Source organism: Danio rerio, chromosome 2 (genome assembly GCF_052040795.2).
Source record: "Danio rerio strain M-AB ecotype USA chromosome 2, GRCz13ab, whole genome shotgun sequence".
Classification (NCBI taxonomy): domain Eukaryota; kingdom Metazoa; phylum Chordata; class Actinopteri; order Cypriniformes; family Danionidae; genus Danio; species Danio rerio.
The window spans coordinates 58967374-58992662 of NC_141022.1; the positions used below are offsets into that span (position 1 = coordinate 58967374).

Below are 25289 nucleotides of genomic sequence, written 5' to 3' on the forward strand. Positions count from 1 at the left end.
CTTACCCAAAATATAAAAATACATAAAACACATTTAGATCATTTACTTTAATCCTTACTATTGGAATGTGAAGACCAGCACAACAAAAAATGTTTCTGAAGACAATCACCTACTGCACCTTTAAAGCTGATCCAGTCCAGTAAGTTATAAATGTCATTGTTGATATCAGATCAGTGTACAGCAAACTCAACTTTTATGTAAAATAACCTTCATGTTTATTTTGTCCTACCATAGGCCAAGTCTCAGTTTAAGCGACGCTCTACTGCCAACAATGTGGAGATTCATATTCCAGTCCCGACAGACGCCGACTCGCCAAAGTTTAAGACCACAGTGGGGAGCGTGAAGTGGGTGCCTGAAAACAGCGAGATTGTTTGGTCCATCAAGTCTTTCCCTGTAAGAAAACCTACATGTGCAATCATGATATAATTAGTCCCTACAATCTGAAACTTGCAATTCATTTATATTTAAATTAGAAGAATTTCCAGAAGAAAAAATAATATAGGAATAATATAGGAAATACTTTGAATACTTTTTTGCTCTGTCGAACATCCAAACATCATTTGGGTAATATTTGAAAAAGATAAAAGGAGGGCTAAGAATTTTGACTTCAACTGTATATATGAAAAATGGCAAGTGGAATGCAAACATTAAAAAGAGGTCAACCCGAGCATATCTTGAAAGACTCTTCCAATTTTATTTTTGAGAGCAGACGTGACCAAACTGTTTATACTAGATGCTGAATTGGTTGCTCTAGGTCAGGGATCGGGAACCTTTTTTCAGCAAAGAGCCATTTCAGTTTTTTTAAGCAAATGCATTTCTTTAAAGAGCCATTTGGATGTATATACAGTTAAAGTCAGAATTATTAGACACCTGTTTATTTTTTTCCACTATTTCCGTTTTACGGAGAGAAGATTTTTGTTCATCACATTTCTGAACATAATAATTTTAATAACTCCTTTCTAATAACTGATTTATTTTATCGTTGCCATGATGACAGTAGATAATATTTGACTAGATATTTTTCAAGACACTTCTGTACAGCTTAAAGTGACATTTAAGAGATTAACTAGGTTAACTAGGCAGGTTCGAGTAATTAGGCAAGTTATGGAATAACAGTGGTTTGTTCTGTAGACTATCAAAAGAAGTATAGCTTAAAGGGGCTAATAATATTGACCTTAAAATAGTTTTTAAAAAAATTCAAAACTTCTTTTTATTCTAACTAAAATAAAACAAATAAGACTTTCTCCAGTAGAAAAAACTATTATCAGACATACTGTGAAAATTCAAACATCATTTGAGAAATATTTAAAAAAAGAAAACAATACAAAGGGGGCGAATAATTCTGACTTCAACTGTAGATCTCAAAATGCCTCTTTGAAAATGCATTTGCTACTGTATTACTATAAATCACTAAAATATATGATAGTATTACTGCTAATACTATATTGTTATTATAATATTACTATAATATAATACAGGTTTTAACAAAACCTTAATTTATGTCCATGCACAACTCAAAAATAAACAAATATGAAGCACCACATGTTGAGCAAGTCCATGAATGAAGAAAGAACAATTTAGAGTATTTTTATTTTCACCATCACCACTCATGAATGTTCTTTGAATTAGGTTATCATAGAGATATAAGTTGTTTGCCCCTTTATTGGTGTCAAGTCGAGTTTATCCACATTGCCAAAAACGCACATTGGTCGAAATTTCCTTTTATTGTTAACTGAGTTCTTATTCATTGTGCTGTATAAAATTACAATTTAAAAAGGGATCGTAATTATATTTTCGATAAGAAACAGATTTTTAGTGATGGTTATAGTTTTTTAAACGGTAAAATAATATTGAAGTAAGACAGCTGGGGGGCGAGGCACAGGTAGCAGGTAGTGCTGTCGCCTCACAGCAAGAAGGTCGCTGGTTCGAACCTCGGCTCAGTTGGCGTTTCTGTGTGGAGTTTGCATGTTCTCCCTGCCTTCGCGTGGGTTTCCTCCGGGTGCTCCGGTTTTCCCCACAGTCCAAAGACATGCGGTACAGGTGAATTGGCTAGGCTAAATTTTCCGTAGTGTATGAGTGTGTGTGTGGATGATTCCCAGAGATGGGTTGCGGCTGGAAGGGCATCCTCTGCGTAAAAACGTGCTGGATAAGTTGGCGGTTCATTCAGCTGTAGCGACCCCGGATTAATAAAGGGACTAAGCCGACAAGAATGAATGAATGAAGACAGCTGGAGAGCCACATATTTTAGTCAAAGAGCCACAGGTTCCCTACCACTGCTCTAGGGTGATGCATTTGTAGTTATTGAAGGTTAATGCACCTCTTACTTGTAACCACTGCTAAACTTTCCTCACCAATAAAACATTTTGTTAAAATATTAAATTCTAAAGACTACTCGGCAAGAATTTTATACTAAGAACACTGATGGTTTTAGGTTATTCATCATATATTAAACTGAAAAAATAATATCTAATATTTTTATGTACATTTTTATTATCTCTTATTGAATGTTTAAGTCTTTATTATTGTGTAATATGTTTTTATTAGTGCTGAACAAAGATTAATCGTCATTAATTGCATCCAAAATAGAAGTTTGTTTTGACCTTGTATATGTGTGTGTGTATTATATATATTTATTATGTATAAGTAATGCACACACAAAAACAAAACTGTTCAAAACAGGGTTTTTTTTTCATAGATATTTAAAGTTAAAAACATGTGTAAATATAAATATATACATATATATAGTTTGTATCTAAATATATAAAAAATCCCTAATATGTGCATACGTGTGTGTTTTTATATATACATAATTAATATTCTCAGTACACATGCATATCTTATGTCAAAGCAAACTTTTATTTTTTATCCAATTAATTGTGATTAATCTTTGCCCAGCACTAGTTTTTATCTAAACTATTCTTGCCATTAAAAATATCCATAAGTTGCTGACGTGGCAATAAACAAACAAATAAACGGCGTTCATAATAACCTAGCTAAAGATGGAAGATGTGTTTTTGTGTTTCAGGGAGGTAAGGAGTATCTGATGAGGGCTCATTTCGGCCTGCCCAGCGTCGAGGCGGAGGACAAAGAGGGAAAACCACCAATCAGTGTCAAGTTTGAGATCCCCTATTTCACCACTTCTGGAATTCAGGTAATTACGCAGATAGTCTTGCATTGCGATTCCGAGATTTTCCAAATGCATTGCGGTTCTTTCTTGAATCACTTCTGAGTAGGGCTGTGCAATTAATTGAAATCAAATCATAATCTTAATTTGAAATGAGGCAAATAGCAAAAGGCTGTGAATGGAGCCTTTTCACATTTCCAGGTTTCTCAGCAGGGACTGTTATCATAGTTGGGTAAATTTAGAGAGCAGTGAATGGGAGAGCACAACAAATAAATGCATTGCTCAAAGGATAAAAGAAAATCTTAATAGCTATATTTCCATCCAAGTATTTTTATGTGTATTTTGCATATGTGCATTAGGGTTGTAACAATATACCGGTATGACGGTTTACCACGATTTGAACGTGCACGATTATCATACCATGAACAATTGCATATCAACGGTTTTAACCCTTAAAGACCGAGACAGCCGCCCGCGGCTAAAAATAAGTATTGCTCTTAAATGTTTAATAACTTTTGATCCGCTGATCCGATTCATACAATTCAAAGATTGGCATAAAGAAGAGAGTCTCAGCTTTCCAGTGCCGTATCACATAACATTCGCGGACTTTCAGAGGCTCCGGAATCAGTGCGGTTACGTCATCAACATTTGACAATGCTGATTTGACAAAGAAACGCTCGTCACTGTGTCTCCGGACAAATCAGACACGATACATTGATGCATTGTCCCTCCTCCATGCCCAGATTGGTTCAAACTCGCTATATCACAACCAATAAGCATAGGTTTCACTTTTGTTTGTGGACCAAGCTTTTTGAACAACACGGAATGAGAGATAGGCATACATTTATGCGCGGCTAAATAAAACGCAAAAAAAAAGTTTTGCATGAAATAATTCTCATACTAAGTACTTTTGCATGCACAGTAGCACAGAAACATGACAAAACAGTGACACAGCAAAGACGAACTGCTGCTCTTGCTGTTTTCAAAAGACGCAAATGAAGATGCAGCTGTTTGTCTGCATTGCAGACAACCATATCCAAATCCATATCGATAGACAAACCTATCCATGCTGGCACATAAAACCTAAGGATGTTCCATACTGAATCTAGTTTCGTTATGTAACTATTTATAGTATAGTAAATATTTATATCTATTTTTACTGAGGATTTGCACCATGTTTATTTGGACTTTATTTGGACTTTGACACATTATTTATTATTTTCTTATTTTTATTTGTTCATTGTAAGTGGTGTTGTTTATAGTAACTAAAAAATATATTATTTGGAAAAAGTCAAATTTGCTTCACTGTTCTATTATTTTGTAACATTTGTAACATACCGTGTACCGCGAAACCGTCAAACCGTGGTATTGTTTTAGACGATTATCATACCGTGAAAAATTCATACCGTTACAACCCTAATGTGCATGAAATAAACGGTTGATGGAAACGGCATGATCCGCATACATTTTAAAAATGCGCATAAAACAACGTATGCGCATAACTGAGTAAGATAATAAACTACGATGGAAACACTTTTACCACACAAATTTCAGCATGCGCATCAAAAAAGGTCATGTGATTTTGTCATAAGAGATCATGTGATGATGAAAATGTGTGTGAATGGACAAACCAGCAGGCTGAGCACGTTGTAAAACATCTGAAATGTTGTTTAGGTCATTCTAAAACACCTTACCGTTTAAGTATTAGTGTTATTATATTATTAATGACCTCCAGAATCAAGAGCGTCTGTGCTCCACGTCTGACACGTGTCAGGATTGCCTTCTGAGGCGCAAGTCATTTATTAGATGAAGAAATTTATTAGATGAAGAAAAGACTGACGCAGCTTCTCCCACTGCAGCAAATTAGTTTTTTACTGTTGATATTTGCCGCCAGTTAATCAAGAAAAGATGGTTTTATTCAATTTGATTAGCTGGATGGAAACGCTGCTTAATTTGCATGTTTTTTTATGCAATATTCCAGTTTTGCACATAAAGTTAAAAACTTACAGAAAAAGGAACAAAATTGAGACTCGGTTATGGCGAGAGATATACGTCGCCATATACAGTTGAAGTCAAAATTATTAACCGACAGTGTCCGATGCAGCACTGAGATTGAGCAGTACCAGCACTTTTAGTTTGCCTGAGTCTGTATTTAGGCGGATATCATTGATTATCTTTATAAGAGCGCTCTCTGCACTGTGATGTGCTCTGAAAGCAGATTGACAATTGTCTAAACACCCCTTGAATTTTAAGAACTTGATAACCTGATTGAAAACAACTTTTTCAATGATTTTGCCAATGAAAGGGAGATTTGAGATTGGTCTGTAATTGCTCAATAGGGTGTTATCCAGGTTGCTCTTTTTCAAGAGGAGTTTAACAACTGCATTTTTAAGTGAGTTTGGAAAAATCCCTGTGAGAACACACACATCACACTGTAGAAATTCTGTAAATTAAACTGCACAACCCAAAATAAACAATGCTGATCAAAAGAATAAGAGTTGTAGGCGCCAGTGGTGTAGTGGTGTAGTGGTTAGTGCGTCGACACATGCACTCCGGTGCTCGCGGCGACCCGAGTTCGATTCCACCTTGCGGTCCCAGCCGATCCTTCCCCTATCTCTGTTCCCCATGCTTTCCTGTCAATTCTCGACTGTCCTATCAAATAAAAACGAAAACCCCTAAAAAATAATTATTAAAAAAAAAAGAATAAGAGTTGACTTTATAGAACAAACATGATTGAGTTCATTTTATTTGACAAATTAGCATTTACGAGAAAAAAGCTTGGTTATGGGTATGACAGCTCTCCGTTATGGATGTGACAGGTGTGAAATAGGATCTTGTGTGACTTTAGTAAATCAAATATACTTGTTTGAAAACACTGACAGACATTTTTGAGTATGTATATGCACAAAAAAACCTAAAAAGGTGAAAACCTTATTCATGGCAGGGTTGACATTTGAATGGAATTTCCCATATGCTAAAAAGCAGCTCTGGTATTAGCATGTACATTTTAAAAATCAACACTATTTTTTATATGTACAGCTTGCATTGCATTTCAGAGAGCAGCCTAACTCTATAGCAGATGTTTTTAATCATGATATCACTTCTTGTTTTGGACGTAAGATGGCGCTGCTGTCTGTTTAGTCGGTTAATGTGTGTTTTCCGGGTGTTGAACACCTGTTGCTCAGCTTGTGATGCATTTTTCTTCATCATCAATAGATGGCGCTATACACTTGCACTTATAGTTCACCACAAAACTTAAATTGTCATAATTTGCTCACCTTTAACATGTTTCAAACCTCTATATGTTTCTTCAGATGTACACAAAAGGTATTTTGAAAGATAATAATTTTCTGAAAATCTGTAACCATTGACTTCCATAGTATTAATTTTTTCTGTGAAAGTGAATGGTTACAGGTTTTCAGCTTTCTTCAAAATGTATTATTTTGTGTTTAGCAGAATAAAGAAACTCATAAAGGTCTGACACCACTTGAGCGTGACTAAAAAATGTGCAAATGTTAATTCTTAGGTGAACTATTCCTATAATTATTATTACTACAACTTTTCTGATAATACAGCTGCAGTATTGAAAAATGTATAAACAGTCGATTATCAAAGCACAATTTCTGTATTCAAATGCATATATGGTTTTAAGCATATGTGTTATTTCATTACTAGTCATTTTCATTTCACATTATAACATGTGTTTCTTACTAGAAACAAGAATTACAGTGACAACAAGGGCTCTGCGGTCCTCAAGACTCTACTTTATTCTAATCTGTTGTTTGACATGTTGTGGTTCACTCATGGGAGTGATGGAAGATATATATAAACTTTTTTATTTATTTTTGATGTGAGCACAGTTGTAGATCAAGCTGTAAATTGACGGGAGCGATGGGGATTTATTATTATCACTTTTTAATTAAGAAAAATCTATATTTATTTAATTATTTTAGATAACTTGTGGACAGTTTTGTTTCATGCTGTAAATTGACTTAAATAATTGGCAGTTTTTGTTAAAATTATTAGCAGATTTTACATTTATTTGTTCGTTTTGAATGCATTCAGATAAGTAAACAACAAAAAGAGTTAAAATTGTCCTCATAAGTATAAAAGTAAATAAATAGAATATTATTACTACTGAATAAACATATTTAATATAATTAACTAATTACAATTATGCAAATCAAATATTCATATAAAACAAAACTTTGATGCGTACAATAACTGTAATATTGCAAACTTAATATTAAATGTAATCCATGTAACAAAATACTTTTCTAAATACAAGTTAATTAACTATTGTAAATACACTGAAAAATAATATAACTAAATTATTTCATTTAATGACATAAAACAGCTTTAAAATTAGGAAAATATGTAGTTGTTATGTGCCTTTTTTAATCCTTATTATTTTATGCACTCTCTCATTGGTTTTGCCGTTTCTTTTTGTTTCTGTTGTGTGGTGGAATATGTTGTTATTGACTTGATGTCATGAATATATACGTTTTTAATCAATTATTTCATTTATTTCAGTGTAAAAGAGGCCATAAAGGTTAGATGTTTGACTAAAATTATGCAAATCTAACATCATCAGTATTACTGGTATTTTTGTTGTTGTTATTTTTACGGAGAAAACTAATAAAAGAAATGTGATTAAGTTTTAATTTCATAAAACGACATAGAACAGCTTTAAAATTAAGAAAATATGTAGTTGTTATTTTCTTTTTTATCTTTATTATTTTATGTGCTCTCTCATTGGTATTACCACTTGTTTTTGCTTCTGTTGTGGGGTGGAATAAATTTAACACGTCTTTATATATATTTTTTTATTGATTTCAGTGTAAAAGAGGCTGTGGTTGTTAGATGTTTAACTGTTTTTATCTTCGCTGTGGATCTTTCAGCTGACGCAACATTGAAAATATGTTATTACAAAACAATTCCTGGAGACAAAAGCCTCTGGTAAACGCGTGTTGTGCAAAATTAGATGTGAATCTGTCACACGCTGCCTTGTTTCATTCATGAAAAATTGCATGTCGCCTACACAGATTTAATTATCTTCAACTGAAACTGTGGAAGAAATTAAGTGAAATAAAGCTAAAATAACATTTTTAAAACATACTTTTTTCAATACTATAGCTGTATTGTCAGAAAAGTTGTTCATTATAGGAATAGTTCAACCAAAAATTAACAATTGCGCACTATTTATTCACCCTCAAGTGGTTTCAGACCTTTATACGTTTCTTTATTCTGCTAAACATACCTTTTGAAGAATGCTGATTAACTTTCATAGGAAAGAAACACATTTTTTCTTCTGGAGAAAGTCTTATTTGTGTTATTTCGACTAGAATAAAAGCAGTTTTACATTTTTTTAATGCCATTTTAAGGTCAATATTATTGTTATTAATAATCTATATTAATAATCTAATCTTTGCTTGGCGTAACATGTAATAGTTTTGTGTGTGTGTGTGTGTGTGTGTGTGTGTGTGTGTGTGTGTGTGTGTGTGTGTGTGTGTGTGTGTGTGTGTGTGATGAACGTAAGATAACGTAAGATTTATTGCCCTAAATGATGCACAAATTAAGTCTTGCTTCCCAACATCAAGACTCTGTTATGACCAATAATTATGTCCACCTACTTGACGAGCATTCAATCATGCCTTGGAATGTAAACATTCGGGAAATTTTGTTGTCTGTTTTTCATTGTGAAAACAAAGAAAGAAAATATTTAATGTCTCCTTTTCATGGAGTGACAGTGGATCACGTCCAGTGTTGTTTTAGTGTCGCTGTATGCGTATCTTTTGTGTTGCATAGAAAAACATGAGTGTGAAGAAACGATGAGAAACATGTGTTGATGATCACACGAGGAGTTAGTTTATCCTGTAATTCGTGTAGGATTTCACGTTTTAATCTTGTTACATTAGAATAAACACATTGCATTTGTGTGTGTGTAAGTGTGTGTTTTGTGGCTTGATCCAGACGCTGGCAGTCAGTCAAAGGCCGAACAGACAGAACTGAACTGCAGGTTTCGCCGGCTCTTCTGAATCTTGCGTTTCTGCAGACAGACGGTGTGTGTTTATTTGTTCCGGTCAGTGGTGTGTTTCTCAGGCCTCAGCAGTTTATAAAGGTGGACAGAGTAGAAGTCAAGCGGATTAAGAGTATGTGGGTTGTGTTTGTGGAAACGTTCCTCTAAAACAACACAATCTGAGGATGTTTGTTGCTTCTCAAACTCATGTTGTGCGCTGCAGTTTTGGATTCGCTGTGTAGATGATTAGATTCAACTTTATTGTCATTACGGCAACGAAATGCAGTTTAGGTCTAACCAGGAGTGCAATAGCAGCAAGTGCAGGATATACTGTAGGTATAAGTTATAAAGTGCAAGCTATAGGTGATATTTACATATGGATGTACTATGAGCATTATACAATCACTGGCCACTTTATTAGGTACACCTGTCCAACTGCTCATTAACACAAATTTCTAATCAGTCAATCACATGGCAGAAACTCAATACATCAGAATGAGGAAGAAAGGTGATTTCCCACAGGCTCACCAAAAATGAAGATTGGAGAAACGTTGCCTGGTCTGATGAGTCTCGATTTCTGCTGCCACATTCGGATGGTCGGGTCAGAATTTGGTCAACAACATGTAAGCATGGATCCATCCTGCCTTGTATCAAAGGTTCAGGCTGGTGGTGGTATAAGGGTGTGTGGGATATTTTCTTGGCACACTTTGGGCCCATTAGTACCTATTGAGCATCGTGTCAACGCCACAGCCTACCTGAGTATTGTTGCTGTCCATGTCCATCCCTTTATGACCACAGTGTACTCATCTTCTGATGGCTACTTCCAGCAGGATAACGTACCATGTCATAAAGTGCAAATCATCTCAGACTGGTTTCTAAAACATGACAATGAGTTTACTGTACTCAAATGGCCTCCACAGTCACCAGCTCTCAATCCAAAAGAGCACCTTTGGGATGTGGTGGAATGGGAGATTGGCATCATGGATGTGCAGCTGACAAATCTGCAGCAACTGCGTGATGCTATCATGTCAATATGGAACAAAATTTCTGAGGAATATTTCCAGTACCATGTTAAATCCATGTCATGAAGGATTAAGGCAGTTCTGTAGGCAAAAGGAGGTCCAACCTGGTACTAGTAATGTGTACCTAATAAAGTGGCCGGTGAGTACATACAGGTTGTTTTAACTATGAACAGATTTACAATAGATGAATGAATATATATATATATATATATGTATGTATATATATATATATATATATATATATACACACACACACACACACACACACACACACACACACACACACACACACACACACACACACACACTCATCAGGTTGCCATTAATAATCAGAAGTATGCAGATAGATATGAACACAATAACAAATGTGTTTGTGCAGTGGATATGTACCATAAATTAGTCGATTATACATGCAAAAAGACGTGCATGTTTGTTTATCTAAACTTCTAGAGTCAGTTTGAAAATGAACTTTATTTGATTTAGTGTTTGAAATGGAGAAAAATAAATAAAATGTCTTGCTACTAAATTTAATTATTAAGTGACACTTTAATTAAATGTTAGAACACTAACATGATGTAATAATAAACAAGACTTGTACATTGAAGTTCAACATTTACTAATGCATTTTTAAAATACAAAGTTGTGCTTGTCAACATTAGTTAACGCACTGTTAAATGACAAGAACTTGCGATAAATATTTTGAAAAATGATCATTTTCATTAACTAACATTAATAATGTATAAATACTGAAATAAAGGTATTGTTTTTGCTTGTTCATGTTAAATACACTAACATTAAATAATGGAAACTTATTTTAAAGTGTTACAAATAAACTAAATAATAAACGTAATTTATTAATATATAATTAATGAGAGAAATTGTCAAATTAACATTGAATAAAATTCAAAATTCAATTCAGTTTTTGGCTATGGTTAAAAACACTTTTATATTAAAGTCAATAATTATAGTACTAATATAGCTTATTGAATATTTTTATTTGTTTAGTTTTTTATTTAATAGTAATAGGAATTATAGTATTATTAATTGTTATGATTTTAATAATTATTATTGTATTTTATATTAGAATCACACTGCTGATATAGTGACAGAGTTCAGCTTACAAACGTGATTTTTAAAACAAAAACACAATATTTATCAGGAAAAAAAAAAAACATATTTCCCCCAAAATTATTCACCTGATGTGAATCTCAGCCCTGCAGCACTGGCGTAAGCATTATTGTTTTGGAAAATGAACTTTGTTCTTTCTTATTCTTTCTACGATCATTTCATCTCCTCTATAATGCGGTGTTGGTGTTAGAGGTCAGTGTGTGTGTTGGTGTTAGAGGTCAGTGTGTGTGTGTTGGTGTTAGAGGTCAGTGTCTGGCTGATTGACGGCTGTCGAGTGATCCAGCAGGCAGGTGTCGTCTGCAGTGATGGAGCACTTTCTGTTCTCCTGCAGTTCCCACAGGAGCTGTGAAGACATCGACTACGCTTTCATGGACATCACTCATCACAGTGTTTCCTCAAGGATTTTTTCCAGCTGTGGCGGCAGGCCTTTTTTTACACAGATCTACCAACTACCTGTGGCGTTATTTCAGTGACAAATGTCATGAGCGCAGTATTACAAGTGATCGCATTTATGTAATAGCCTATGAGCATGCAAATCTCTTTGCTTGCGCGCTGATTTCCTCTGCTCGTGCATAAAAGTTCTTGCACGCCTTCAAGTATACCCTGCTCGAGCGCAGATCTTCTTGTGCTCTCTCAAATAAACGCTGCTCGAGCGCAGATCTTCTTTTGCGCTCTCAAATAAACACTGCTGAAGTGCGATTTAGTGCGTTTATGTAACGAGTAAGTCTCCAACATTTATTAGATTTGCTAGAAATAATTATGAATGTCTCCAATAGACCTACAGAGCGATTTTAATGCATACTGAAGTAAAGTGAATCGGCTATACGTTGTGTTTGCTGTCATCATGCACCTGTGAGTCAGCCATTATGTCCCCCCAATATGACGGTCTGTACACTATACCTACACACCTGTCTGTCCAACAGCTTGAAAAGTAGATTTTACACCATAGGAGCCCTTTAATAACGAGATTTTTACATAGGTGCACTTTAAAGTAGTTTTGCATAATCTCTATTTACCTAGTTCTCATATAATTAAACAAAAAAAAAAAACTAGATATAATTCAGTTTGAAAGCTAAAAACCAGGGGCCTCATGTACGAAGACTTGCGTGGAAATCTTACTAAAACATTGCGTACGCACAAAGCTGTAAATGTGCGTACGCAGAAAAAAATTCAGATGTATAAAACACTGCGTACGCCGAATCTCACGCATATTCTTTTGTACATCCGAATGAACGTGAAACTGAGCGCAACATGCACGAGCACAAAACCCCTCCCTGCCTCCTCCCCCGTATGAATATGCTAATGACTATGCTAATGGAAAAACCCAACGAAAAAGCAATGGCAAAAGCAAGCAAAAAGAGAAACTTTGAACAGAATGTGAATTGGAGGTGCTGCTTTCGGAGGTAGATCGGAGAAAAGCGGTGTTATTTGCAAGTTTGCTTTTCGGAATTAACAACAAAAGAAAAAAAATAGAGTGGGAGTTTAGCTGATGCGGTTGACACAGTTGGGTCTGAACATCGCACTGAGTGCATTAACAAAATAAATAGTGTGGTTTATATCTGTAAACTGTTGCAGCACTCTGAACAGTCTCAGTGGCGCGCTCGTAAGACGCATGTGATCATGTTTTGACACGTTCGAGCATGAACTCGGCTCGAATCCAGCGTCTGATGAACTCTATCTTCTTTTTTTCCCCCCGCTACATATCATATTTTGCCTACTATTTATCACGAGAAAGACTAGTAGGAATCATTAATAAGTTTGTGCATCATATTTTATTTGCACATTTATTGAATGGAAATGTTTCTGATTCACGCTTGCAAATTCATCTTCAGATAGTGTCTTTATAGCAATGTGCGTGCGGTAGATCGCTCAGATTACATTGGGAAAACAGGCGACCGCTGCAAATTGTGCTTTAATGTTTAGCTGGTCAACTGTATGGTATGGAAATCTTATATACCTGCTAGATGAACCCGTCTCATACAGCTGCCATTGCAAGGCTCAGACACTTTGTAGAGAAGAATTTAACACAACTGCCTCTAGGAGTCGCCAATGGAAATAAAACAGACACGCACAAAAAATGTGCGTACGCCTGCCAGAAAGCTGCCGTGAACCTGCGTACATTCCCACGTTCAGTTCATTGTTAGTAAATCCAAACGTGAGCGATTCTGAGCGTGAAACCTTGCGTACGCAATGTTTTTGTGCGTACGCAGCGTTGATACATGAGGCCCCAGATGATTTCTGCTTCGCATCTGAGGGTTTATTTGCCATGTTTCTAATAGCTGGTCTTTTACAGCGTCACTCATCATGTTGACGTAGTTTGATATTTAGCTGTTTTTGTCTGTTACCCACAAACCAGACGAACAATTGACAATAAAATCCACAACCGCACACGGTAATGACAGAGTGACTTCAGATGAAGCCGGAAAATTACAGAGAATCAAGAGTTTAAAGGTGATTCAGCAGTTTTTCAGCAGCTATAGACTGAACTCTGCAAGAACTCAACTTTGATATTCATAAATAACTTTACTTAAATAAAATTACCTCTCTTTTTATTTGTTTGATCGGATAATAACAGAAGATTTCCTCTATGTATGTAAGTTATGTTTGAAGTATTGTCTTGTTACTTCAAACTAAACAATGAAAAATATTAAACATAGATATTACTGTTAGAATTTTTAGTTGGAAAAAAAGTCAAATAATACTTTTCTGACTATTTTAATATAACAAGATTGACAATTCAAATAATTAAATATATAAAATATATATTATTATTGCTTTCTTTTATTTTTAAACTAGCCCCGTCTATATGAATTTAATTATTACAGTTTTTTTATTTATTTAGTAGTAATAGTATAATATAAAAGTATAATTCATTTCTAAAAATTATTTCTAATAAAAAAACATATGAAAAGTGTTTTAAAAAACACTTTTTGGCAATTTTATTAATACAAAAGGGAATTAAATACTTAACAAAATTTCTACTTTAAAATAAAAAAAAAGTTTATTCTATTTGATATTTTTATTATTGTGTAATTTAAACAAACTATTATATTTAAATCAAGTTATATATTATTCACTTCAATTTAGTAGTAGAAGTAGTGTAATATAAAGTATAATTATTTTATCCAAAATAAAACACTGTTATAAAACACAGTGTAGTAAAATACTTGTTTTTGACTGTTTTAATATTACAGCATTAAAAATGTAAATAATTATTGCAAATAAAAATTATTGCAATATATATATATATATATATATATATATATATATATATATATATATATATATATATATATATATATATATATTTTATATAAATTGTAAATGTTTTAATTTATTGATTATTGTCTTTACTTATTTTAAACAAGCTATGTTTTTTATATCTAAATTGTAATTATTACAATAATAGTATATATAAAAATAATATAGAGTGCGTGCGTGCGTGCGTGCGTGCGTGCGTGTGTGTGCGTGCATGTGTGTATGTATATATTATGTAATATATCATGTAGTATAAGAATACCTTTTTGGCTATGTAAAATATTGAAAATTCAAAAATTATAAAATGACAACTTCAAAAATATGAATTGTCACTGTTATAATGAATTTATTATTTTATTATTGTTTTTTCTATTGGTTTTTGCTGAATTATTAGAGTTTTTTTTAGTAGTAAAAATAATACTATAGTAGAATAATACTACATAGTACAATTAGTATATAGTCCAAAAATGATTAAATAACATGTTGACAAAAATAAGTAAAATATATAAATAGAAAAAATAGATATATTAAAAAACATAAACTAGTTTTGTCCAAAAAAAAAAGAAAAATATTCTTCCAAATTGTGCATATAATTCACTGATCAGCCATCAGATTGTTAAAAGATCAGAGAGTTAAAAGCTGAATCTTAAAGATAGAATGAACTATGCTCGACCTCAGCTTTGATATTCATAAATAAATATACTCAAAGAAATGAGCTCTTGCTGTAAATGTTTGACTGGACAATAATGGAAGATTTCCTTTAGGTAATGGTAAGTTCTGTTCATCCACCCACACGGATATCAACCACACAAACCCATCTCAAACTCAATTTTCAGGACGTTTGGGCAAAAACAAGGAGGGAAAGTCAATCGTGTGTCGGATCTAATTAAGCACTGAACTTCTGTCAGATTTCCTTTCACTAATTTTTGTCATTTCATCTGCTTCCCAGCTGTCCTGTGGAGTTTTTCATCTCCTCCTCTTTTGAAAAAAAAAAAAAACACCAAACAATTACAGCTTTGGGATGTAAAATGCATGTTAGTTCAGAATCGGTCACATGTGATCTGCAGATTTGAGATTATCTTTCATGATATCGCTTAAAAGAATTCAGTATTTAAGGAGATATTGGTGTTTTGTTGGCTCAGTACTTATAGTTGAGTCTCAAATCTCACTGTCTAGTGCATTTTTAATAAAACAAAATTGCATATAATTAAGGGCAAATATACATTTTGTTGACTGTAACATGTCAAAATTACAAAAAGTATACTGTTATGTTAATCGCAATGGGGGTTAAACCCCATGCAATATCAACTATGGACAATTAAGGACATGCATGTTAGTTCTTTACTATTTTTATACAGTTTTATCAAGTAGCCAGGCAGGCAGTGGTCACACAGGAGCAAACATCAGTTCAGGCAGCAAACAATATAAAACAATAAACAAAGGGTCAGAAACACGGCAAGACAAGAAAACGCTTCGTGGTGTTAAAATAACAAGACTCCACCAAGTGTGTGCAAGAGTGGTGCATAATCTGTGTAACGAGTCCTTGTTATCAATCCATAAGCAGCTTCCAGCTTTGAGTGATATCAGCGCAAAACCGGAACAGGTGTGTGTGTGAGGTGTATGACAGGATTTGTAGTCCACATGGTGACGGGATTGAAGTCTGAATGAAATTGAAAGAGTTTCACTGATGACAAGCCTGGATGGCTGGTGATCTTGACACCACAGAATTAACACTAAATAAAATAGTTTTATTTTTTTTAATTTTTTTTTTTATTACATCTATTTTTTTATAAAACTGAAATCTTTAATGAAGCCGTTTTGAATTATAAAAAAATTATATCAAATTGTCTCTGAAATAATGTTTTTATGTGTATTTAGAGGCATTTTGTTTTGAAAAAATGAACTTAATAGGCCCTATCATACACCTGACGCAGTTAGGCACGAAGCGCGTTTGACACTGTTTGTTGCTATTTTCAGACCAGCGCAACTGTAATTTTCAGGTTTTGTGTCACGTTGTTTAAAGAGCAAATCCGTTTGCGCCAGTTTTTGGACTTTTTTTTGTATAATATATATATTATTCGTTTAAGTATTTATTTGTTCATTTTTGCATATTATTATATCTGTTTAATTACTATTTATTTAATTTTATTTATTGTGTTGCATATGCAATTATTTAGTTTTTAATATTTTGCTTGTATTATGTTTATTTAACCTATTGTGTTTTTTAATTTAATTATAAATTTTTTTGCTCATACGCATACTTTTTTGTGTTATTTGTGTAAGTATTTAATTGAAAATTTATTTTATTTGTATATTTTTTTTTATTTTGTTTAATTTTATTAATTTGTTTTTGTTGCTTATTCAATCTGTTTTATTGCATCTATTTATTTATTTATTTATTTAATATATTTAAATTTAATTTATTTGTTGCACATTAAATCAGTTAAATTACAATTTATTACATTTTATTTATTGGGTTACATGTTTTTATTTAGTTTTAAATCTTTTGTTTGTATTTATAACTTATTTGTTTATTGTGTTCATTATTTATCCTTTTTTTCTCAAATGCAAACGTTTTGTTATTGTGTGTATTTATTTAGTTTTAAATTTCTTTGATTTATATTTCTTACATTTATTTATTAATTTATTTTAGTTTTTATTTATTTAATTAATCTGTTTATTTGTTGCCTATTAAATTAATTTAATTTGCTTTCATTACATATTTTTATTCTCTTGCTTATCCATTTGTTTTAAATACAATTTAGCTTTATCTTATTATATATTTGTTGTGTAATAAACCAGTTTAATTGGTATTTATTAAATTTTTACTAATTTAATTAAAAACCTTTGTTATATGTTGCGTTATTTATATTATTTATTTTTTGCTAAGATGCATACATTTTATTCTGTTGTTTATTTCAGTTTTTTTTCTCTGCTTAAATGCCCCAAAATGCAAACATTCTCAAAACACTAAATTATTAATCCATATATCTTTTTATTTTATTTATTATTTTTTTCCTCAAATCCCTTCTTCCTCAAAACACCAAAAAGCTTCTTAAGGCTCTTTTTCCAAACTCTGCGCTTTACACACACGAGGCCACGACTCCACACTGAACCGCTTGACTTTTCTGTTTCCATGAGAGCGTCTGGTCTGAATCTGACCTGCTCTCAAACCTCAGCAAGGCTTTGATAAGTCTCGTGTCCGCCGTACGCTAGCGTCTCCCGGTCTGAGCGCTAGCTGTTGCATCTCTGCCATTAGCGCCGGCAGCTGATTGGCCCACGTTCGTGAGTCCAGCCTGCGGTTTGGTCAGACCTCGACCGACTGTCCCACCGCATCTACAGATCTGCAGTCTGTCTCCAGCCACTGGACGATGCCCTCTGGATTATTACCACTAGCTGCTGTACAAATAGAAGTGTGTGTATTTGTGTGCGTGCTGCAAGACTGCTAATTTTAGCACGCATTGGGTTTTTATATGAAACCTGGAATTGTTTCCTGGGAAGTCAGAATTATTAGCCCTTTAAAAAGGTAAAAGTTTTAAGTTTTTTTTTATTTTTTTTATTTTGCAAAATATTTGTTTTTTAACAGATTCAGGAATTTTTCACAGTATTTCCTGTAATATTTTTTTCTTCTGGAGAAAGTCTGATTTGTTTTATTTCGGCTAGAATAAAAGCAGTTTTGAATTTTTTCAAAACCAAAAGAATTAAAAACAGCAAAATAAGACTAATTTAAACCGCATTTCGAAAGTGAAGCCACCTCATATTCACTAATCATACGTTCAGTATTTATTACACGACAGTCTCTTCTATACATTTACGTTTAACACATTTAGCTCTGCGTTCTGGTCTGTTTTGCATATTGACTTCAGCTCAAATTATATTCTAATCATTATTTATTTATTTATTTATTTGTTTGTTCTGTTTAATTGATTTATTTATTTTAGCTCCTTAACTGGAAGACGTGATTTGATTTGTGGGTGTGCCTATAGTGTGCAAACAATTGGTGGTTTAAACGATTATTAAAACCTTAAAAAAAAAACATGCATTTGTCTACCAAACATTTCTTTTTCTATTTTAATATCTCAGTGTTAATTCAAATCAGCCCTTTATTTGTCCCATACTCTTTCGTACAGTAAAATATACCCCCCCCCCCCCCCCCCCCCAACCGTACACAAACATCACAATTTACAGGGGGAGACAGGTCACAGGAGGTAGCATTTAGAAAAGGAAATAAGATGCATTTCAGTAGAGGGAGGCAAAAAAACTCCCTCTCCCTGTTAGCTACTCTTTTAACAAATAACAATATAGAAATGAGGGAGGGAATCCCCTGTGTTTGAATTATATTTGGCTCCTAAACGTTTTTATAAAGTTTTAATAAAGGCTTTGACTCTCAAGTAACCATTTATGGAAAAATAGCAGATATCTATCATATACCGTTAAAGGGTTGCATTAAATTTGAATTGACAATCTGAAAACGTCCCCATCATTCTTCCTGTCTTCTCAGATGGGATGACAGGCCAAATCGAAGATTATCATTGGCCAGCTTTGGCCCGCAGGCTCTGGTTTGGGCATCTCTGGACTATAGCGTACTCAAGACGTGTCACTCGTTTAGTTTTAAATGGGGAAAGGTGACCTCAACAACTCTCACTAGCAGAGCTGTTATAAAACAAAATGCTATCGGCTGTTTTTTAATAAAGGAGAGGATCTGCTGTATGTCCCACCCTCTTTATTTTTTAGCTGAGATTACATCAAACATCGAATAAAAATGCACATTTCAAAGCACTTCATTGGACCTTTAATTACTGTATTTATAATTCATTGCTTTACGCTGCTGCTTTTGATGAAGCTTGTGTGATAAAAGCATGAAGATAATGGCTTTTTTCCTGATCCTCTAAATGCTCGACTTCTCCAATTAAAGTTTTTAAGCAATGTGCAGTTTTTTTGGGGGGGGTGTGATAAGTGTCTGCACAGTGTTATTAGGTGCAGCGTTGCTGTATCTCGCTGCCAGTTTTGCAGTAAATGAGCTTCTTCAGGGCACAGATGCTGTAGACGTATAATTTTCACGAAAGTTTTCTCAAATGCAAAACAATCTTTAACTCGTGTGACTGCAGCTTTGAGCTCTTCAGGATTGATATTAGAGTATATTAGAGCTGTGTGTTTATGGGTGATTCGAGAATTATGGGTACATTTACATTTCAAACTTATTATTCTTCAAAAAAACGGAAATCTTTAATGAAGCCGTTTTGAAGAATAACACAAAGTATATCAAGTTGTCTCTAAAAATAATGTTTGTATGTGTATTTACGGACATTTTGTTTTGAAGAAATTAACTTAATAGGCCCTATCATACACATGGCGCAATAGGGAGCAAGACGGGTTTGGTGCGATTTGTTGCTGTCTTTAGACCAGCTGTAATACCTCACATTTTGTGTCACATAGTTTGAATAGCAAATCCATTTACACCTCTTTGGAGAAGGGTCTGGCTGCAGAGTTGAACTTGCATCTCCAGGCTTGCACTCTCGGGCTTGCACGCTCAGGCACCCACGCTTAATATGCAAGTGACGTCATATACAATCGACACCTGCACCTGTCACGTCACTTGAAATCAACACTAATAAACCGAAGTAAGTTTCCAGTTTGTTTGCGTTGCCAAATAATTCTAAGTATTTAAGTTGTACACAATGACAGACCCCCCTCCCTTCGAAAAGCATATTCATTTAATTCACCAAAGCATCATTAACATTCATACCAGCAAAGCTTATTATTTATTTATATCAACTATTAAGTCTAAATACACACACAAAGTATTCTTCCACAGTTATGACTAAAAAAACACCTCCAAAACACGGCCAGCTGCACTGAGGCCCTGTTTACACTTGTGCGTTTTAGTTTTAAAATGGCGTTTTAGAATGAAAACGATCCTTGTCCACACTAGCGTTTCACCCAGCGTTTCTGAACAGCTCTACGTCCACACCTTAACGCTGAAAACGCACATCACGTGACCACACACACACTCTCTGGCATGTGCTGGAGCCTATCTACCTGTATGAGAGCTGTGCTTGTCGGACTGCTAATCAAGGATCTACTGCTGGATCTAATCTTACCATATTTGTTAAACGTGATATTTAATTCATCTTGTTGTCTATATCTATCGACATATTCCCTGACTTTGGTCTTTTGAATCTATGACTTGTTCTCAGGTAATGTGTTTTGGCTGAGCGCAAAGATAAGTTAAAAATTAATGGAACCACGTACATTGTGTATATTGACTGATCGCTTGCATTTATTTCTTAAAATGTATAAACTTATTGTACGTTATACTTTTGTAATGGCCTTTATCAATTATTAAAACTGACATTCAGCAAGAGAGAGGGTGTGTTTCATTTTTTCAATGAACATGAAAGGAGGCAGTTGTTATAGGCTCCGTTTTGTTATAAATATCCACACAGTGAAGATGACGCTCATTATGCAGCACGACGCCTCAACATTTCTGCTGTCTGTTTAGTTGTTAATATTAAAATGAAAATAGGCAGTTCCTTATATCATGTTTACATGTTGAGAAAGTAAAACAACGTAGCCAGGGTGATGTGAATGAAGTTATAAAGTACACTGTTTTCTTTGAAGATTTACCTGTGTCCTCGGTATAGTCTGTTTTCCATATCAAACTGAGAAGAAGAGACTGCAGCCTTGATCAAACTTGCGAAGTCTGAACTTACACGGAGAAGATTTAGGACTAAACTGTGTGTAACGTTAGGCTACTTAATATTGAGGAAAAGCCCCAATCAGAGAGGCGAATGTCTGCAGCCCCGCCTCCGTTTTCAGATGTCTCCGTTTTCCCCATCCACACTGAGACGGAGCAGCAGCGTTTCAGAATGAAAACGGCCTCTCCAGCGTTTTCGAAACGCTCCGTTTTTGGCGCTCGAGAACTCCGGCGTAGTGTGGATGGATGCCGTAACCGTAGCAACACTTATGCGTTTTCAAACTAAAACGCATTAGTGTAAACGGGGCCTTAAAGTCCACTATGTAAATAGCAAATATACCATGGAGAGACGCAACTGACTCTTAGGCCCCGTTTACACTAGTGCGTTTTAATTTTAAAACGGCGTTGTAGAATGAAAACGATCCGCGTCCACACTCGCGTTTTACCCAGCGTTTCTGAACAGCTCTCCGTCCACACCAAAACGCTGAAAACGCACATCACGTGATCACACACACACTCTCGGGCAAGCGCTCCAGCATTTTTACCCAGATGAGAGCTCTGCTTGTCGGACTGCTCATCACGCATCTCCCGCTGGATCTAATCTCACTATATTTGCTAAACGTGATTTTTTATTCATGTTATTGTCTTTATCTAACGACATAGGCCAATTCCCTGACTTTGGTCATTGGAATCTATTAAGTTACTTGTTCACGGGTAACATGTTTTGGTTAAGCGCAAAGATAAGTTAATGATTAATCCAGGTACATTGACTGATCGCTTGCCTTTATTTCCTACAATGTATAAACTTATTGTATGTTATACTATTATAAGTATCGATTATTAAAACTGATATTCAGCAGAAGAGAGGGTGCGTTTCGTATTTTCAATGAAAATGAAAGGAGGCAGTTGTTATCGGCTCCGTTTTGTTATAAATATCCACACAGTGAAGATGACGCTCATGCAGCACGGCACCTCAACATTTCTGCTGTCTGTTTAGTTGTTAATATTAAAATGAAAATAGGCAGTTCCTTAAATCATGTTTACATTTTATTGTTGATAAAGTGAAACAACGAAGCCAGGGTGATGTGAATGAAGTTATAAAGTACACTGTTCCCTTTGAAGATTTACCCGTGTCCTCGGTATGTTTTCCATATCAAACTGAGAAGGGGGAGACTGCAGCCTTGATCAAACTTGCGAAGTCTTAACTTACAAGAAGAGGATGCGAGACTGAACTGTGTGTGGGCTACTTAATATTGAGGAAAAGCCCCAATCAGATAGGCGAACGTTTGCAGCCCCGCCTCCGTTTTCAGATGTCTCCGTCTTTCCCCATCCACACTGAGACGGAGCAGCAGCGTTTTAGAATGAAAACGGCCTCTCCAGCGTTTCCAAAAAGCTCCGTTTTCGACGCTCGAGAACTCCGGCGTAGTGTGGACGGATGGCGTAACCGTAGCAAAACTTATGCGTTTTCAAACTAAAACGCACTAGTGTAAACGGGGCCTTAAAGGGCCATGAAACTCCCTGTTTCAGCAGGGTGTTTTCACACCTCTAGTTTGGAAAAAGTCAGGGAGTGGGTGTGTCTAGCTCTGTTTGGGTGGGAGTGTCGGGGGAGGGAAAATGGGAAGCGTTTGAATAAAAATGGGAGTTGCCATTTGGGCACGCGCTGCTGACCGAGAAAAAAAAAACACACAAACACACACACACACAGGGGAGAAAGACTGTGTTTAATGACGGTGAAATGTTTGATACTGCACGTTGTATAAGAGAACAAAACCTCTGCATTTCAGTAGGTCAAAAAGCCTTGTGTGTGTAGACATTCCTGTCACAATGCGGCGAAAATTAAACCTGACAGTCGGCAATAGTTTGCTTACAGTGTTCACTTTACACACAGAGAGCAGCATTTACAGCAGATCTATCAGTCCATAATATTGTAGTGATGTTACCGTAAACTAAGTAACTTACAAATCATTTTGACTAAGGTCTGTCTTTAAACACTGAAAGAGAACTGCTGACGATACGAACTATAACTTTAACTATAACTATAACTTTCTGAATGAACAAAGAAAGGGCGCTGATCGCACACACTTACCAAATCTGTAGACAGGACTATCAACATAAACTGGAGCTGCGTCTTTTTTAAAGGAGACGAGCGGCAAATCCAGATTTCACCATTTCTAGATGAGAAAAGCTCTTGAGTTAAAAATGTTCCGTACAAACGTATTTCTGCCGCGCGTCGCGTACACTAATCCACACGTGAGTCCAGCAGTGCTCTCATAGAGAGAAAACCTTCACTGCAGCACATTATAAAAGCAACACAGACAACCCGTATCTCCAAACAATTCCTATTCTTTTCCCAGTGCTTTTGGCAACACGATGTGTTGTCTCTTTGCCGTCTGAACTATTTCAGGTACAGTCTAAGAAAGCTAGCATGCATATTAATGAAGTTGCAGCGCATGCATAATCGAGCGCGCTGATTGGTTTGAACCAAGCCTTACTCATAAATAAATGCAACACACTCTGAGACGTAATACGATACTCCCAGGTACAGACGTCCAGTCTACACGCCGGAATACACGCCAAGATCTCATGGCCGTGATGCAGCTTCAAAATTTAGTTTCAAACCGGAAGTACGAATTTGCTCGAAATATTGCAAAAGCAACCTATTTTTACTTTTTAGTAACTGAAATGCTTGTAGTTTCTGCCAACCCGACTCTACACCATAACTTTTCAATCCAGATGGATGGGGCAACCATTACTGCTTCCAAAATGGTGAAAAGCCTTGGAGTAACGATTGATGACCAGCTAAACTTCTCTGACCACATTTCTAGAACTGCTCGATCGTGCAGATTCGCACTCTATAACATCAGAAAGATCCGACTCTTCCTATCTGAACATGCAGCTCAACTCCTTGTTCAAGCTCTTGTTCTCTCCAGACTGGATTACTGCAACTCTCTACTAGCTGGGCTTCCAGCTAACTCTATCAAGCCTCTTCAGCTGCTTCAGAACGCAGCAGCACGAGTGGTCTTTAATGAACCTAAAAGAGCACATGTCACTCCGCTGCTCATCCGTTTGCACTGGCTGCCAGTTGCTGCTCGCATTAAAATCAAAGCTCTGATGTTTCCTTACAAAGCGATTTCTGGCTTTGCTCCTTCTTATCTGCTCTCACTTCTGCAGATTTATGTGCCCTCCAGAAACTTGCGTTCTGTAAATGAACGTCGCCTCGTGGTTCCATCCCAAAGAGGGAAGAAATCACTTTCCCGAATGCTCGCGCTCAATCTGCCCAGTTGGTGGAATGAACTCCCTAACTGCATCAGAACGGCAGAGTCACTCGCTGTCTTCAAGAAACGACTAAAAACTCAACTATTTAGTCTCCACTTCACTTCCTAATCTGCAATTGCCTCTCTGGATATACCACTAACTGCACTCAAAAAAATAAAAATAAAAATAATGCTTTCCTTCTTAGACTTTACAGACTTGTCTACAGCACTTATTCATTGTTGCTCTTATAGTTCTGTAAATTGCTTCCTTGTCCTCATTTGTAAGTCGCTTTGGATAAAAGCGTTTGCTAAATGACTAAATGTAATAGTGTTTTTAGCAGCGTGGGACACACATATGAGCTCAAAACATGTGTTTTGGTGTTTCGTGACCCTTTAAAGGAAATGGGAGATGAGACTCTGATTGGTTTAATAGCCTTTATGCTCAAAACACACCCAGAACCATTAAGAGAATAAGCACAACCCTGTAAGACCATGCGCCAGGACACAGAGCGGATTTTTCCATTCCTAAAATAACAAAAGTGACTGCGGACCCTTAATGCTTTTGCAGCATGAGCTTTAGACTTTGTGCCTAGATGACTTGAATCATGCATTCAGCTTTAATTATCATGAAATATTGAAGTCTGATTTTCATCTTTTTGTGTGTACACTAGTAAATGTTATAAACATTTGCTTGAAATAACTTCTTTTTGTAGTGTGTGTATCTGTGAGTGTGAGTGTCCGTGTATATGTCAGCAAATGTTTGTGTGTGCGTAAGTGCGCGTGTGTG

The 25289-nt window shown here is 35.2% G+C and overlaps 1 protein-coding gene and 1 long non-coding RNA gene across 3 annotated transcripts in view; one reads left to right on the top strand and one right to left on the bottom strand.

Annotated features, from left to right (window-relative positions):
- LOC147846563 (uncharacterized) overlaps window positions 1-25289 on the bottom strand; it is a 198545-nt gene that overhangs the window by 44289 nt on the left and 128967 nt on the right. The gene's annotated exons all lie outside the window — the stretch shown is intronic.
- Window positions 1-25289, top strand: part of ap1m1 (adaptor related protein complex 1 subunit mu 1) — a 69066-nt gene that overhangs the window by 22837 nt on the left and 20940 nt on the right. Inside the window, exons 9-11 of one of the 2 annotated variants that reach the window (XR_015477483.1) lie at window positions 235-393; window positions 3026-3298; window positions 5191-5801. Coding sequence is in view for 1 of the 2 variants with exons in the window: in NM_001331127.2 (NP_001318056.1) it covers window positions 235-393; window positions 3026-3151 (285 nt within the window). In the remaining variant the exon portion in view is untranslated. 2 annotated transcript variants of the gene reach the window in all.